The 14184-nt window shown below is 33.3% G+C and overlaps 2 protein-coding genes across 4 annotated transcripts; both read right to left on the bottom strand.

The window, feature by feature from the left end:
• Positions 1 to 622: 622 nt before the first annotated feature.
• LOC146938320 (EH domain-containing protein 1-like) lies at positions 623 to 8318 on the bottom strand. 3 transcript variants are annotated; one of them, XM_085752274.1, is made up of 17 exons: positions 8205 to 8318; positions 7901 to 8120; positions 6345 to 6424; positions 5761 to 5829; positions 5612 to 5669; positions 5233 to 5285; positions 5112 to 5148; positions 4936 to 4991; positions 4705 to 4818; positions 4498 to 4600; positions 4323 to 4372; positions 3234 to 3362; positions 2809 to 3060; positions 2619 to 2698; positions 2043 to 2169; positions 1247 to 1390; positions 623 to 1160 (listed from the first exon to the last, which is right to left on the bottom strand). In XM_085752274.1, the coding sequence occupies exons 1-17, from the start codon at positions 8205 to 8207 to the stop codon at positions 975 to 977; spliced, it is 1761 nt and encodes a 586-aa protein (XP_085608400.1). In that variant the 5' UTR covers positions 8208 to 8318; the 3' UTR covers positions 623 to 974. The 3 variants fall into 3 exon arrangements, with proteins under 3 accessions (XP_085608400.1, XP_085608401.1, XP_085608402.1); XM_085752275.1 differs by having other exon boundaries at positions 7901 to 8124; positions 8205 to 8308; XM_085752276.1 differs by lacking the exons at positions 7901 to 8120; positions 8205 to 8318 and adding an exon at positions 6731 to 6967.
• Positions 8319 to 10831: 2513 nt separating this feature from the next.
• On the bottom strand, positions 10832 to 12987 carry LOC146938319 (uncharacterized). The gene is made up of 2 exons (XM_085752277.1): positions 11047 to 12987; positions 10832 to 10950 (listed from the first exon to the last, which is right to left on the bottom strand). Exon 1 carries the CDS (start codon positions 12800 to 12802, stop codon positions 11048 to 11050), a length of 1755 nt encoding a protein of 584 aa, XP_085608403.1. The 5' UTR covers positions 12803 to 12987; the 3' UTR covers positions 10832 to 10950; position 11047.
• Positions 12988 to 14184: the final 1197 nt, after the last annotated feature.

Genomic DNA, 14184 nt, shown 5'->3' with positions numbered 1-14184 from the left:
CTTTAAAAATAATCGGGGAAGGAAGAACAATTATTAAACAAAGTACTCTCAGAACGATTTGAACTTTGTAAGGCTAAACTCTTACCATCGAGTTTGCAATTTTTTTTTTAAGTAAATTGTCAAAAAAAATTATTTTATCTTGTATTGTTTCATGGTTTATAGTAGATTTTTAAACTATAAATTAATGATATTCTGTATCAGAAATAGAGGGAGAAAAACCATTGAAGAATATTTTGATACCTCAGAGTTTACTTTGGTATATATCAAACATTTAATCTTTTAATGTCATGCATATTTTATATTAATTAATTTTAAAATAAGTTCTAATTTTGAGTAAATTTTGCTGATAGGGTACCCATATTTAACCAAAGTATTCATCAACGGAGGGGAGAGCAAATTTGAAAGATAAAATGGGAGAGGAATGTAATTCATTTCTTTCAAGAGAGAATTGTATAATTTTCAATGATAAAATTTGTATAAAAGATTGGTGACACTTGCCACGTGAACTTTTGTTAGCATGTGTCTATGTAATTTAATGTGCTGGCTAAGCTCTAACTTTAAAATATGTTGTGAACGAAATTTTGAAAACAAATAGTTTATAGAGATTGAAAACGAAAGTCGATTTATGTATAGGGATGAAAAACACATTTAACCTTGTAAAATTGAATGAAAATTTTGGTGATCATAAGATGAAACCGATCATCGCCATTTTTTTGACAAAAGGCCATCTCCATTATTGAGGAAGTGGAAGACCTATAAACTAGTGAGAGGTCCAAACAAATGTAACACCTTTTGTAGAATGATGATAATGCATCATTTCACAACAAAAATCCCTTCTTCTCAACAATTAGATCTATGATGGTGAAGCCGTTATATTGATAATAATATGCACCACATGATACATATTTATCACAATGCATGTACATTCTTGTGCATGCATGCATGCTTTTGTCATTGACATTGATCTAGCAAACTTAACCATATGGATTTCTAAAAGTCTTTAAGAGATTAGGAATGTCATGGGCAAGCATATCATCCACGGCTTGTATCGATTTCGGTTTCAATTTCTCAAACTTGTCGATGTTATAACCACTCAACACATCTTTGAAATGTTCAACATTTGGAAAGTCTCCTGCTGGTAGATGGAACTCCCTTTGTACCTGTTATACATTTTTCTCAATTTTCATTCTTTATTAATATCATAAATTTGTGAGCAATTCAGAGTTGTTGCTGGATTCATATATACCTTTGCGAATTCCCCCTCCAAGTTATCAATGAGTTTTTGTTGAGCTTTAGCTTTCCCCATCATGGCAGGCATTTGCTTTTTCAGATGACTGATAATATATGCATGTATCTTGGCAGCTCGAGCTCGTTTTACAAATTCATTGATCTACATGTACAAGTGTTATCTTAATTACAAAAAGATGTAACTTCAACAGATAAAATAAAAATTAAATCAGATGTTAGCATAGTGGTTAGTGCTTAGCTTTGTAACCTAAAGAGGCAGAGTTCAGTTCAAACTCTTAGCAACGTTAGCAGATCGGTGATCGCTTGGCTTTGTAATATAAAAGGGCAGATTTAGGTTCAATTGGAGACTATGTGGCCAAGTGTCTCCCCTTTCCCACTAATTAAACAATATCATTCCCCCTCCCATATTAATTTCTTATAAAAACAGATAGATAAAACAAAACATGATTAGTTTTTTTTATAGAACAAAACATGATTAGTTACTTAACTATAAGCTGAAATTCAAGAGATCGCATACACAACAGCTATGAAGTCAATACCACAACAAAAATTTGCATAACATTTTGACTAATGTTATCTGTCCAAATACACTAAAAAGTAATCTCAGATCATTATTAATTCATCCATATTCCGGTTATCTTTCAATCTTTTGTGGTTTATACTTTACATTAAAGCTTACTCCACAAATGAATCTCATCAAAGAATTTAGCTAATATAAAAAATTGCACATGTGTGTAGTATGTAAGTTGAGAAAAGTATTATAATTAAAAATTTTAATCAAATGAAGAACTTACTTTACGATCACAGGCCTTCTTTGGTATATCTTTTAGATCTGTAAGAAGGTCATCCTGTTCTCTTTCGAAGAGTTCGTTGCCAAGTACACCACTGACAATATTGTTTACAGGCTGGTCATTGAAGGATCTGCCAATATAAGTCAATGTCATAAGATTTAAATCACATCTAAATTTATATGAATGTGCACAAGGTAAAAGCTGAGAAACAACAACAGCAACAACAATAAAAAAAAAATATAATAATAATAATATTAATAAATCTTGGGTTTGTTTGGATTGATTAATTTTATTTATCTCCTGGCATAAGCACTTGTGAGACTGTTTGTAGATGACATGTTTCATCTTATTTCCATAAGCTCTCAAAGATAGTTCATGAAAACAACTTAAGGTTATACGAAAATATTTTGACTTTATTTTATGTTTTATTAGAGAAATAGCTTATACATAGACACTTGTATGATAAGAGGTTATGCCATATGTGCATAATTGAAGTGTTTATCCAAACATTGGTCAAAGATAACATTTCAAGAGTGATGGTAGAGAATGTGTGCACATGACATCTATGATGTGGCATACCCTATATACACCCGCATGACTTCTGGAATATTGAGCACTTTCCCTAGCGACCACATTAAAGCACCGTAAATTCTCATTAACTGCAACATTAGAGCACACAATTATATATAAAGTTATATTCTCCTTGACTATGTTTCAAAATATTTGCTAAGCAAACAAATACAGGATGAATTGCTTAATGTTATCTTACTTGTTGAGTATCAACTTGGTCTGCCTTGTTTAAAACCACTCTAATTTTATCATCATGCCCCTTGAGGGATGTTATCACACGTTTGAACTCGTCGCTGATATCAAGTTTGTGAGGATCAAATAGGAGGAGTACTAAATCAGACTTAGCAGCAAACCAAGATGTTACGCCGGTAAAATCATATGATCTCTCTAATCGTTGCTTTTCTCCTGATAGAACTCCAGGACTGTCCACAAATGTAATGTGCTCCAGTAGCTTTGGACAAATGAGAAAAAGTTAGTTCCAAATGCTATAAAATGAAAAAACTTAATTACTATATATTGGCACGGTAAAATCATATGATCTATGCGATCGTTGCTTTTCTCCTGATCGAATTTGCAGATATTTTAGAAAATAATTTTTTTCCAATTTTTTCTAGAGAAACTTACAGGATGAGGCATTGTAGAACACTCAAACTTTGACAAAAAAGCGGAGCCAAAAGTTGTAAGACCACCAAATGGCATGTCTGCTTGGACAGCAACAGTATTACCAGGAATACTTCTCTCATCAGGTCCAGACTGCATAGATAACAATCACTTCACGATATCATACTCGTCACTCAAAATGCCCACAGCAATCTTATAAACTGACTTGACATTTCATTTTTTAAAATGATTACAACTTAAACTATAAGAGGTTTTGAAGAGAATAAAGTAATATAAAAACACAACCAACGTCTCGTTAATATAATTATACGATGTCAAGGATCAGCACTAACATATATGCCTTCAAAGACTGCGATGTATTTCAGTGAAAATTTCCAAACGATATCACCAATTTTTCCTGTAGTGTGAAGCTTGCTTTATTTATTGTAACTCAACAACAATGCTCCCTCATTTTATTTGAACAGTCATGCTACTATGTGCCATTTTTTACATTTTTTTAGTTTGAAAATTCTTAAGCCAAGTTTGCAATTACAGGCTTGATGTTCAAGCATATATCTAGGACTGTTAAAAAAATCAAAACCGAACTCAACAGAAAAGGACCGAACTGTGACTGAAACTTCACAAACCGAACTGAACCATTTCAATTCAGTTCGGCTCGTGAACTATCTTTCCAATTTGGTTCTTTTCGGTGAGGTGCAGTTAGGTTTTTGGTTTTTTACAGTCCCAATAATCGATTTGGTTCGGTTTTTGTTTTCCTTAACAGTTCTAATATCCCTTGATAAAAAAAAATTGGTATAGTTCGGTTGACAAAGAATCAGTTTGGTTCAAAAAGTTACAGTTTAGTTTTCTATAAAGATAGTTACGGTACATAAACACAGAACCAGTACACCGAACTTTTATAGCAGCTGGATTGGTTCAGTTTTACGAAACTGTTGTAACGGTTAAGTTTTCCTTCGTGAACCAAATGATAGAACACTCATATCATGTCAATTTAAGATACAAATTCAAATCTGAAGAAAGCTAAAGATTTCTGACCCTCTAAGACCATATCAGTAGTAACTGGTAATGAAGAGTAAATAGTTTAGAACATACCATGACAACAACAAACCTATCAGTTGTTGGTTCAGGTCCAATATGAGCTCCTAATGACATAAGTAAATAGAAAAACAAGAAAATAAAATCAGTAACATGTACTGTTTAACAGATATAATAATGACATAAATATATAATACTCGAGTAGATATCGAGAATGGATCGAACTACTTGCCTGGATAACTACTTTGAAGCATATGTTTAATAAAAGTCGTTTTCCCGGTTGAGTACTGACCCAAAAGCATAACCATAGGTTTGGCATCAAAATCACTATTTGTCTGCAATCAATCAATGTAGAATTAAGTAAACATGTTTTTCGATATTTAAAACGTGGTTAGCTTAATCAAAAAGTTACACAAAAGAACCAGAGTCATATACTGACTAGTAAAGGAGATACAAAATCGTTGAATCGATAAGCAACTTCTAAAGGCTTCAACTTTTGAATGTAAAGTCTCTTCAAACCATCGATAATTGATGTCACAGAGGAAGAAGGTATCTATGGACATAATGCACAAAACGTTTAAGTGAAAAATCAATATGAATGCAGAAACAATCAAGGAGCACAAGCAGAGAAAATCAAATTTCAGAGTAATACTAATAACAAAATGTGTACCTTTTTTGATGACTTTGCAGAAAACCACTTATCTGAGGGTGATGGCAGAGGACTAACTGCATTATTGCAAATTACGCGAACTTGGAATTCGAAGAGAAGAAGAAAGAAATTGAAAAACCAACGAAAATAAATGTGAAAGTGTAAATGACCGTAGTCAATAAAATGAGAGATATTACCATTCCTATCTTTATCTTTATGTTTGCGCTTTTTCTTCTGTACAAACATAATCATTTAGGTACTGATAAGTACTTTGATTAAATCAACATAAATTATTAACATAGAGACGGAAATACTTACTGCAACTAATGCTTCCAAACCTTCCATTTTTGGTGGTTTTACATTTTTTATAACTGAAATCAAAGTAAATCTTCTATTAGGTAGCTTTATCTGAAAGATACTCACAAGCAACAAAAATACGCATTGCATAACTATAAAGCACTGACTCAGACACAAACATCAAACACAGTATCGATATCGATACAGACATGTAATGGAGATAATAATTTAAGAAAATGTAAGTGATTGGATGTAACCACATGTGTTGGTCTCATCAGACGTCTAGACACGACTTCAATCTAAAGTGTCGTGGCTGCATAGTTGCAAAATCATTAACTAATACATATGCAGAGTCATCCAGCCATACAATAGAGGACAAACCTAAAGATACAGAACTTACGATCACTAGTCAGAAGATCCTGTGTTACTGAGTGGCCAGATTGTCCCAAAGAAACAAGCTACAATTCAAATTGGTTAGAGTCAAGAAATTGATTAGCATTAAAGTTTGATAAAGCAAAGTTTTTTTTATTTTTTAATGAAAAGAATTACCTGCATAGCAATAACAAATTCTTTGAAACCAAGATACCCTTCTCGCTTTGAATCTGCAATAGCCCACACCTTAGTTTGGTAAGGTGAGAAACAAAGAAACAATTTAGTTACAAGGAAGATAAAAAAGTGAAAAATAAGAGACTTTGTAGAACTAGTCATTATGTAGTAGTAAACAATAAAATGTTATGGCCTTTGAGTAATATATTTAATTCCTCATCGAGTGGCGTAGTATTAATAACTCGTTGATAATGTTAGATGTGTCGATAACACTTACGACAATTTAGCATATCTACAATAGGTTACGAATCTTCTGATATTATCTTAGATTTTAGGTCTAGCCTAACCCCACAAAATCGACATATAAACACTATAGACCTCATCGCTATTCGCCAGTCAATGTGCACTCTAATTTTTTCCAATAAACCTAAATTAGAAAAACTCAAATTTGAGATGCGTTACCAAAGGAAACAAGCCTTTACTTCAAAATACTAATTGACTGGTTTCAACCCTAATGAAGACATACATTATTCCTATTTATATATACACCTTGTTCCAATGCACAAACCAAATTAAAAAATCGAAACCTGCTTGAGCTCTTGTCGAGACAAATTCGACATTGCAAAAAATTTGGTGGCTTCATTCCCGGTAAAGCGACCGTCACCATCTGTATAAAAAACACAAATTTCCAATTACCACACTGTTTTCACAAAAAGAGTAAAATGATGGGAAAAAAAATGCATTAGAAACCATATAAAGGGGAATATGAATACATTAAAAGCTTTATTCATGGCTACATCAACATGTGCACTTTTTCACAAGCATGTAGCATAATTATATCCCTTTATAGAAAGGATTGGAGTAAAAATTAAATCTCAAGAACTTCATAACAAACATGGTGAAAAACAATACCCTAGAAATTTTTAATTTACAAAAAAGTAAAAAAAATATGAAATTTTGTTTATAGAATAACCTGCATCTGCATAATTGAACCACTCTTGATAAAGGGTCAGATTCTCTTTCGAGTTTGAATCATTTGGAACCGTGACAATCTCCATACCATGCATTAGCAATGAAAATGAAAATTTGGTTTCTTTTAATGATTTTTGTGAAAGAGAATCAAAGAGGGGTTACAAAAATGCAGAGAGATGTTAATTGTTCAAAGGAGAAGAAAGGGTTCCCTTGTTGGAAACCAGAGTTCGCGCAAAAATGGTTCTTATATTTGAGTTAAACCGTTAAAACATGACATGCATCAATCTAGGAATTTGAATTCTTGTTAACAATTAGACACGTGTTATGAGGTAAAAGGTGTTTCTGTGTTGCACCAAAATAATTTTTTTTTTTTTGACAAAGCACCAAAATAAATATAAAAGGTGCATGTGTTTTTTATGCTTTGAATTTGGGTATGTTTGGGTTGGCAAAATTATCCATGCAACTCATTGGAAATACGTGTATATTTGTTTGCACCAAAAAAAAATAAAAAATACGTGTATATTTGCTTCCTTAACTAGTGTCTGGTGCACAACATACCATTTCTCTACATATATTTGTCACTTTTTTGGTTGTAAACTAGGTATCCTCCGCACGCCCAACGGCGGAGATTAATCCCTCGAATCTTGTGGGATCTAAATGGGCGACAAACTCTTCCCGAGAGTTTTAACGCTGCCACATACCTAAGGTTGGATTCAAACTCAGAACCTTGGTTAAGTTAGAAGAGACATGTGTCATCTCATCTAAGCGTTTTTGGGTATATTTGTCTATTTTTAAATGTCTATATATATTTTTGTTTTACACTGATCGCTTGTGATCACTGTAATACAAAACTATTATTTAAAATCATGATAAGAGTTTAAAAAGAAAAAAAATCAGCATTCACCCATCATCATAAAATCATTATTTTTCTGAGGGGATCATAAAATCATCATTAAAAATTATGTATTTAAAGATAGAAAATGATCAAATATGTCTAAAATATTAAAAAGGTGGGTATCAATTTCATACTCCAACCCTGGCAATTGTTTAAACATCTCCAAACAATAAAGAATTGTAGAAACATTGACAGCTTTATCACTATTAAAAGTATTTTCACTATTCAAACTTTAAACTATACAATCAAATTGATCACACATTTGAGAACCAGCACCTCCTTTCTTGTTATCATTTCCACCCTTTTTACTTTTTGGCTTTTGAATGGAAGAACTTGGTACCTCTTCACCTTGCCCAACTAACTCCTCAACATGCTCACGATAATCTTCACCAGTTGCTTCAGTCCTTATTTCTAGGTCTAGAGACCATGCCCATTTACCATGGCTAGATGCCATAGTATCCTTAAAAAGAATATCCGGCTCAGGCACATATTCTCCCTGTCTTTGAACATTGCAACTTCAGGATATTCCATAAATATAATAAATTTGTTTTACTAAATATTGAAAAGGTTGAAATTTTACCATCTATTACATTCTAGTGAAAATGCATTTTTAACAGTTTAGGCCGAAGTATGCCTCAAAATAAAACATGCAATTTTGCTAAACAAAAGTCAAAATGGTTATGTTAGGTCCACAGTTGCAGGTACCTGTTACAAGCACATGCAACAAGATTAATGTCATATCAGATTAAGGCCTTAAAGTTTGTCATATCAGATTAAAATAAATGAAAGATTAAGTCCTTAAAGTTTGTCATATCAGATTAAAATGCATAGTAAGATTAATGTCATTAGTAAAGGAGAGAAAAATCAAAGATTGATAATATGCATCCGTAAATCGATAAAAGCACGTTCTCTTGTAAAAACATCACAAAGAATTGTTAAACTTACAGAAGTCACAAGTCACACAAACTGTTATGCTAAATATCACAAAGAATTGTCAAATGTTTCTATAAATAGGTCCAGAAATCAGAACTATACTGAATACAAAATCTAGTGGAAACCAAGAAACTTCAAAAAAGCAGTGCCCTTTCTCAAGAATCTTAACTGAAAATCCATGAACACCAGCTTCCCCACCCACTCAAACAGAAATAAACAAACTGGTGATCAAAATCATAAGATAGGGAAAAGCAACAACTTGTGGGATTCTTCATTTTATCAAACATATATATACAAAGGAACTAGATTCGATTTGCTTTCGATTGGAGTCATAACCTTAACAATATGCAGCAACATCAAGCACAGTAGGATAGCGGAAAAAAGAAACAACACCTACAGTAGTGACAAAAACCACATTTCAAACAAATCTAGACAACGTTTACTAGTATGAAGCTCAATTAATACCACAGTAACATGTTATGGGTACATCGATAAATGAGGCAGCACTCATTATGCATTCCTATTCGGCTGTAAGAAATTCCAGTTTGATTTTGAAAATAGCAATGATATTGTTTTAGATTAATCCTGAAAGCTTATAATAAAAAGTTTATAATTGAAGTTATATATAATTCAAAAGTTTCATCTATTTCAATTCGACCAAGTTCGACATTAAAGGCCTGCCATACCCTCTTTCATCTACTGCCATACAACCAATTACACAAATACCTAGCAACTTCAGCATAAGGTATGCTGAAGAGTGGAGTTAAGTAGATGTTTATAGCAATTACAAGTTCTGCATTAGTTAGCAAAACTGAAACCAAACCAAAGTAAAACCATAATCAATCTATGTACGGAGCAAGGCTAACATTAGAGACATCTATCTATCTCTTTGTCTAGGTTTCACATCTACTTTTTTATCAAATTACTTTGAAGAAGATAGAATTTGACATATTGTATTTGATAAAGTTCAAGGGATTGCTTGAAAAAACACAGTATAGAATTGAATTCACAATTATTCATTGATTTCTGCTACACAACCTGTTCAAAAAGAAAAAACTATACATTTTTCATTTGGCTCCTACAACTGAGAAATTGACCTTTTATTTTAATCAATCTAATACTCAAATTCAGCTAACTGATTGAATAGTCAAGCCTAATAACATACAACATCAAATCAATAGAAAATCAGAGAAAGAAGCAACCAATCAGCAACAATTGCAATTAAAGTCAACATTTTAAAGCAAATATTAGCTGTAAAAATCACAACAAGAAACAAGAGCAAAAGGCTCAGAAACTCTAGCATACCTGAGTTACAGAGGATGAAGAGGACAAAGATAGCACAACGAGCAAAGAGAACTGAGAGGAAGAGGTTGAAGAGAATGGAGGTGTAGCGCTGTTTCTGGTTCATGAAGAGGTAGAAGAAAGGAACTAAGATAGAACCCTGGTGAGAGAATTGAGTTTTGCCAGATGAACCGGTTCTGTGTTTCGCAGATTCGCTCCGTGTTTCCGCTCTGTGTCCGAAATTCATAAGCCCAACTTGATAAGCTTGTAAGGGGAGCTTATGAATTTGGGCTTATGTGAGCTCATAAGCTCTTGTAATTTTTTCATCCAAACAGTTCTACAAGCACTTACTCTAGTAGATAATCCCAAAATATCAAATATGAATGAGGAGATCAAATATCTTCATTCATATTGGCTGCTATGGTCACTATATCCCGCTCGCAGACACTGGAATGGCAGACGTTATTACCCTATTAGCGAAACTAGGATAACGTCGCAGTTTTCATAGTGAATTCTTCAAAATCCACTATGCTATAGCGCTATAGCATTGTTATCGTTGCTATTTGACGATAATGGCCAAAACAAATGATTCCCTATTCTAAAGTTACGGCAAAAAGCAATGAGGATTAAGGAACACTGCACTTTTTCACCCTCTTTCTTCTTAAATCTTAACCTCTTGTTGCAAAGCAAAGAGGGGATATGAAAGGTTTAGGCTTGTAAGAAAATGTTTTATGACAGAACTTCAAAACCAATCAACAATTTCTAAATCATGAGCAACAAACTTATCCACACATTTTTCATACTACAAATCTCAAAGGGTAACTTTGCATATCAGAAGGTAAACTTGAAAACAGTAAATATTGTTTGACTTACGTCATGTGAAACATACCTTATCATGTAAAAACATCAGACAAAACAGTTATATATCATCCAGACTCGTGTAATTGCAATCTAGCCAAAGCAAGACCTTCATTTTGATTGCATTGAATTGTACTTGGCAAAAAAAAGCCGCAGCTCTGAACTCTTCAATCTGTTAACGTTTAGAACACCATCGTTGTCGTAATCCAGTTTGGATTTTCATATACGAACATCATAATGTGCTCGCCCTTGTCCTTTACAGCATACCGTTTCATCAAATAGGCTCTCAAAACATGATATGAAAAATTCACATCAAATAATGAATAGACGGCAATTAAATCCAAACGAACCTCAGTTCTGCATCAACTCTTGAAATGTGTCGCTTTCTTTATCATCTGAGTAAATGCCTATAAGCAACTCTGTGGTAGTAGCATCCACTGCAAACCCTTTGTTTTTCATTATCTGAAGGTATTTTTTCGACCTTAGAACATCACGTTTTCGCAGCAATCCTTGGACAAAGATGTTATAAGAACATTTATTAGGTTGACATCCATTTTTTTCCATCTTCATAAGCAAGTCTTCAGCATCATCCAACAACCCTATTCTACATAAACCTCCAATCATGATATTAAAAGTATACGGATCGAATCTCAACCCTTTAACCAGTAAACGTGCAAGAACCTTCCTTGCATCATTCAACTTTCCATCTTTACACAAACCATCAATCATAACATTATAAATCACAATATCAAGATCTAAATCACTTTCCTCCAAAGTCCTAAACAATAACATCGCCTCAAAACGATAATGACATTTAATTAAACCATCCAAAACAACAGCACAAGTCAAAAGAGTCGGAACCATACCATATTGCTTCATAGTAAAGAACAATTCTTTAGCAGCCAAAGGTTTCCCAACCTCACAAAACCCACTAACAAGTGTTGTCCAAGTCACAACATCAGGATACAAACCTTCATTAACCATTTCATTCAACAAACACATAGCTTTATCAACATCTTTAACCTTACACCAACCATGAATCAGTGAATTATAAGTCACAACACTCGGCAAACACTTCTTCAAAACCATCAAACGAAACACTTTTATAGCTTCATCCATTTCATTCATCAAACAATAACCACCAATCAATGAGTTATAAGTCACAACATTCGGTTCCACACCCATTTGCACCATAAAACAAATCACACTTTTAGCCTCCAAAATTAACCCTTCTTTACAAAAACCATCCACCAAAATCGTAAAAGTTTGAACATCAGGCATTACACCCTTTTCCATCATCTCATTCAACAAAAAATACGCTTTTTTCCATTCACCAACACTACAAACCCCTTGAATCAAACAATTGTAAGTAACCAAACTACCCTTAACACCTTTTTCATTCATTTCCGCAAACAAACTCAAAGCCTCCGAAACAAACCCTCCTTTACAAAAACCATCGATAATTGCATTATAAACAACAACATTTGGTTCATAGTTTCTCTCAACCATATCTCTAGCACAACCAACAGCACTAACCATATCCCCGATTTTACACAAACCATTAACCAACGCCCCAAACGTGTAACCATTTGGCTCATAACCCGCGTTCTCCATTTCACGGGTTAAACTAACCGCTTGTGCAACATTACCTTCAACACAAAGCCCATTAACAATCGTGTTCAGAGTCACCACTGTCGGCTTTAACCCCGTTTTAAACATCTGGCTCAAAACGGAGAACGCGAATTTAGTATGGCCCAGATGACAAAGACAGTTAATTACAATGTTGAGTGTGTAAGTATCGGGGTTAACGTTAAACAAATGGGCGTGTTTGATTAGTGAAATTGTTGTTGTGTAGTTTTTGTTTTTGGTTATGAATGTGAATAAGAGGTTGAAGTCTTTGATGTTAGGAAGAGGTTTGAGTGTGAGCATTTGGTGGAAGAATGTGACGGCGGTGTTAACGTTTGTGAGGGTTCTTATGGTGTTTAAGAGATGGGTTCTGTTGTTAACGGTGTTAGAATGCGTTGTTGTTGTTGTTGAAGAGAAGGTGTTACAGTATTGTTGAAGACGAAGGAAACATGAAGAGATTGAAGTTCTTGTTGTTCGCATTGTGGGAAAGGAAATGGTATGAATCTGAATTTGAGTGAAATTAAGTGGAAAAATGAGATGAAATTGAGTGTTTTAGTTAGCAATAATGGTTAAGGGGGGTATGCAAAGCAATTAGGTGTAAGAGGAAGAAGGAAAGAGAGGAGAAATGAATTGAGAGGAAAGAAGCAGTGTTGCCTGGAGGTGGCTTGATGTGAGACGTCTATGGCGGAAGAGGCCTGTTCGAACTTCGACGTGAAGAGGAAAATGGGCAGGAGGAAAATCGTAGGTTAATTAAGAGTGCGTTTGTTTGGTTTCAACTTTCAAGCTATTTTGTAGACTCTAATAATAAAAGGGTCTTGTTAACGAGTGCCCCCGGGGCACTCTTTAAACTATCCAAAATAAGCAATTATTCTTTAAAAAAGTCAAACAGTTCGATTTCCAAGACATTAATTACATGCATTTTCATAATATACTTACTAATTATGGTCCTTAAAGAGTGCCCCGGGGGCACTCGTTAACATTTTCCATAATAAAATGATAGAAAACTTTTGGGTCTTGTTAACGAGTGCCTCTGGACACTCATCCTAAATTTAGCAATTATTCTTTTAAAAAGTCAACTGTCACAATTTTCAATGCATTCAATACACATTTTTTCATATAAAACTTACTATTTAAAGTGCTTAACGAGTACCCCGGGGTACTCGTTATCACATCCGATCCGAACTTCAAATTATTAAGATCTTTTCTACTAATAATAGGATGGTTAGCGAAAAAAAAAAATATTCATGTTTATATAACACCATATCAAATGATTTTAGTAGCACAATTGTATAAAATAAGTAAACTACACCTGAACAAATTACAAAATTAATTTAATTTAAATAATATATTTATCTTCTAAATTGTAATATTTTTGTTGGTGGAATTATATTCTTTTTAACAAGATAAGATGGAATATATTACTACTGACAAAACTTTCTATCTAGCATAAGGAGTGTTAAGATAGAACACAAAGTTTAATAGCCAATTACAATAACAATAATGTCAACAAAAAAAGGTTAATAATGTTTTACCCCTTGTAATATAGGCGATTTCTAGTTTTCCACCTTGTATTTTTTTTTTTTTGACCTTGTAATTTTTTTTTATTTACCCCCAACCATATCATCGATTTTGTACAGTCAAAATTCATGAAGGTTCAAAACTGGAAATCTTCAAATTATAAGGACGAAAACCAAGAAGAAAAAAAAAATACATGCTGAAAAACCGAAAATGGCCTATATTGCAGGGGTAAAGCACTATTAACCCAAAAAAAAAGTGACAAAAATGTCAAATCAAACAAAAAATATTTACATGCCAACACTCAAGCAAAATAAAAGATTAAGCCATCAATTATGATAACCAAA

This window comes from Medicago sativa, chromosome 3, assembly GCF_051527215.1.
Source record: "Medicago sativa cultivar Bolivia chromosome 3, Bolivia_mono, whole genome shotgun sequence".
Lineage (NCBI taxonomy): Eukaryota > Viridiplantae > Streptophyta > Magnoliopsida > Fabales > Fabaceae > Medicago > Medicago sativa.
The sequence above is the reverse complement of the archived record's forward strand: the minus strand, read 5'-3'. Positions and strand labels throughout refer to the sequence as shown.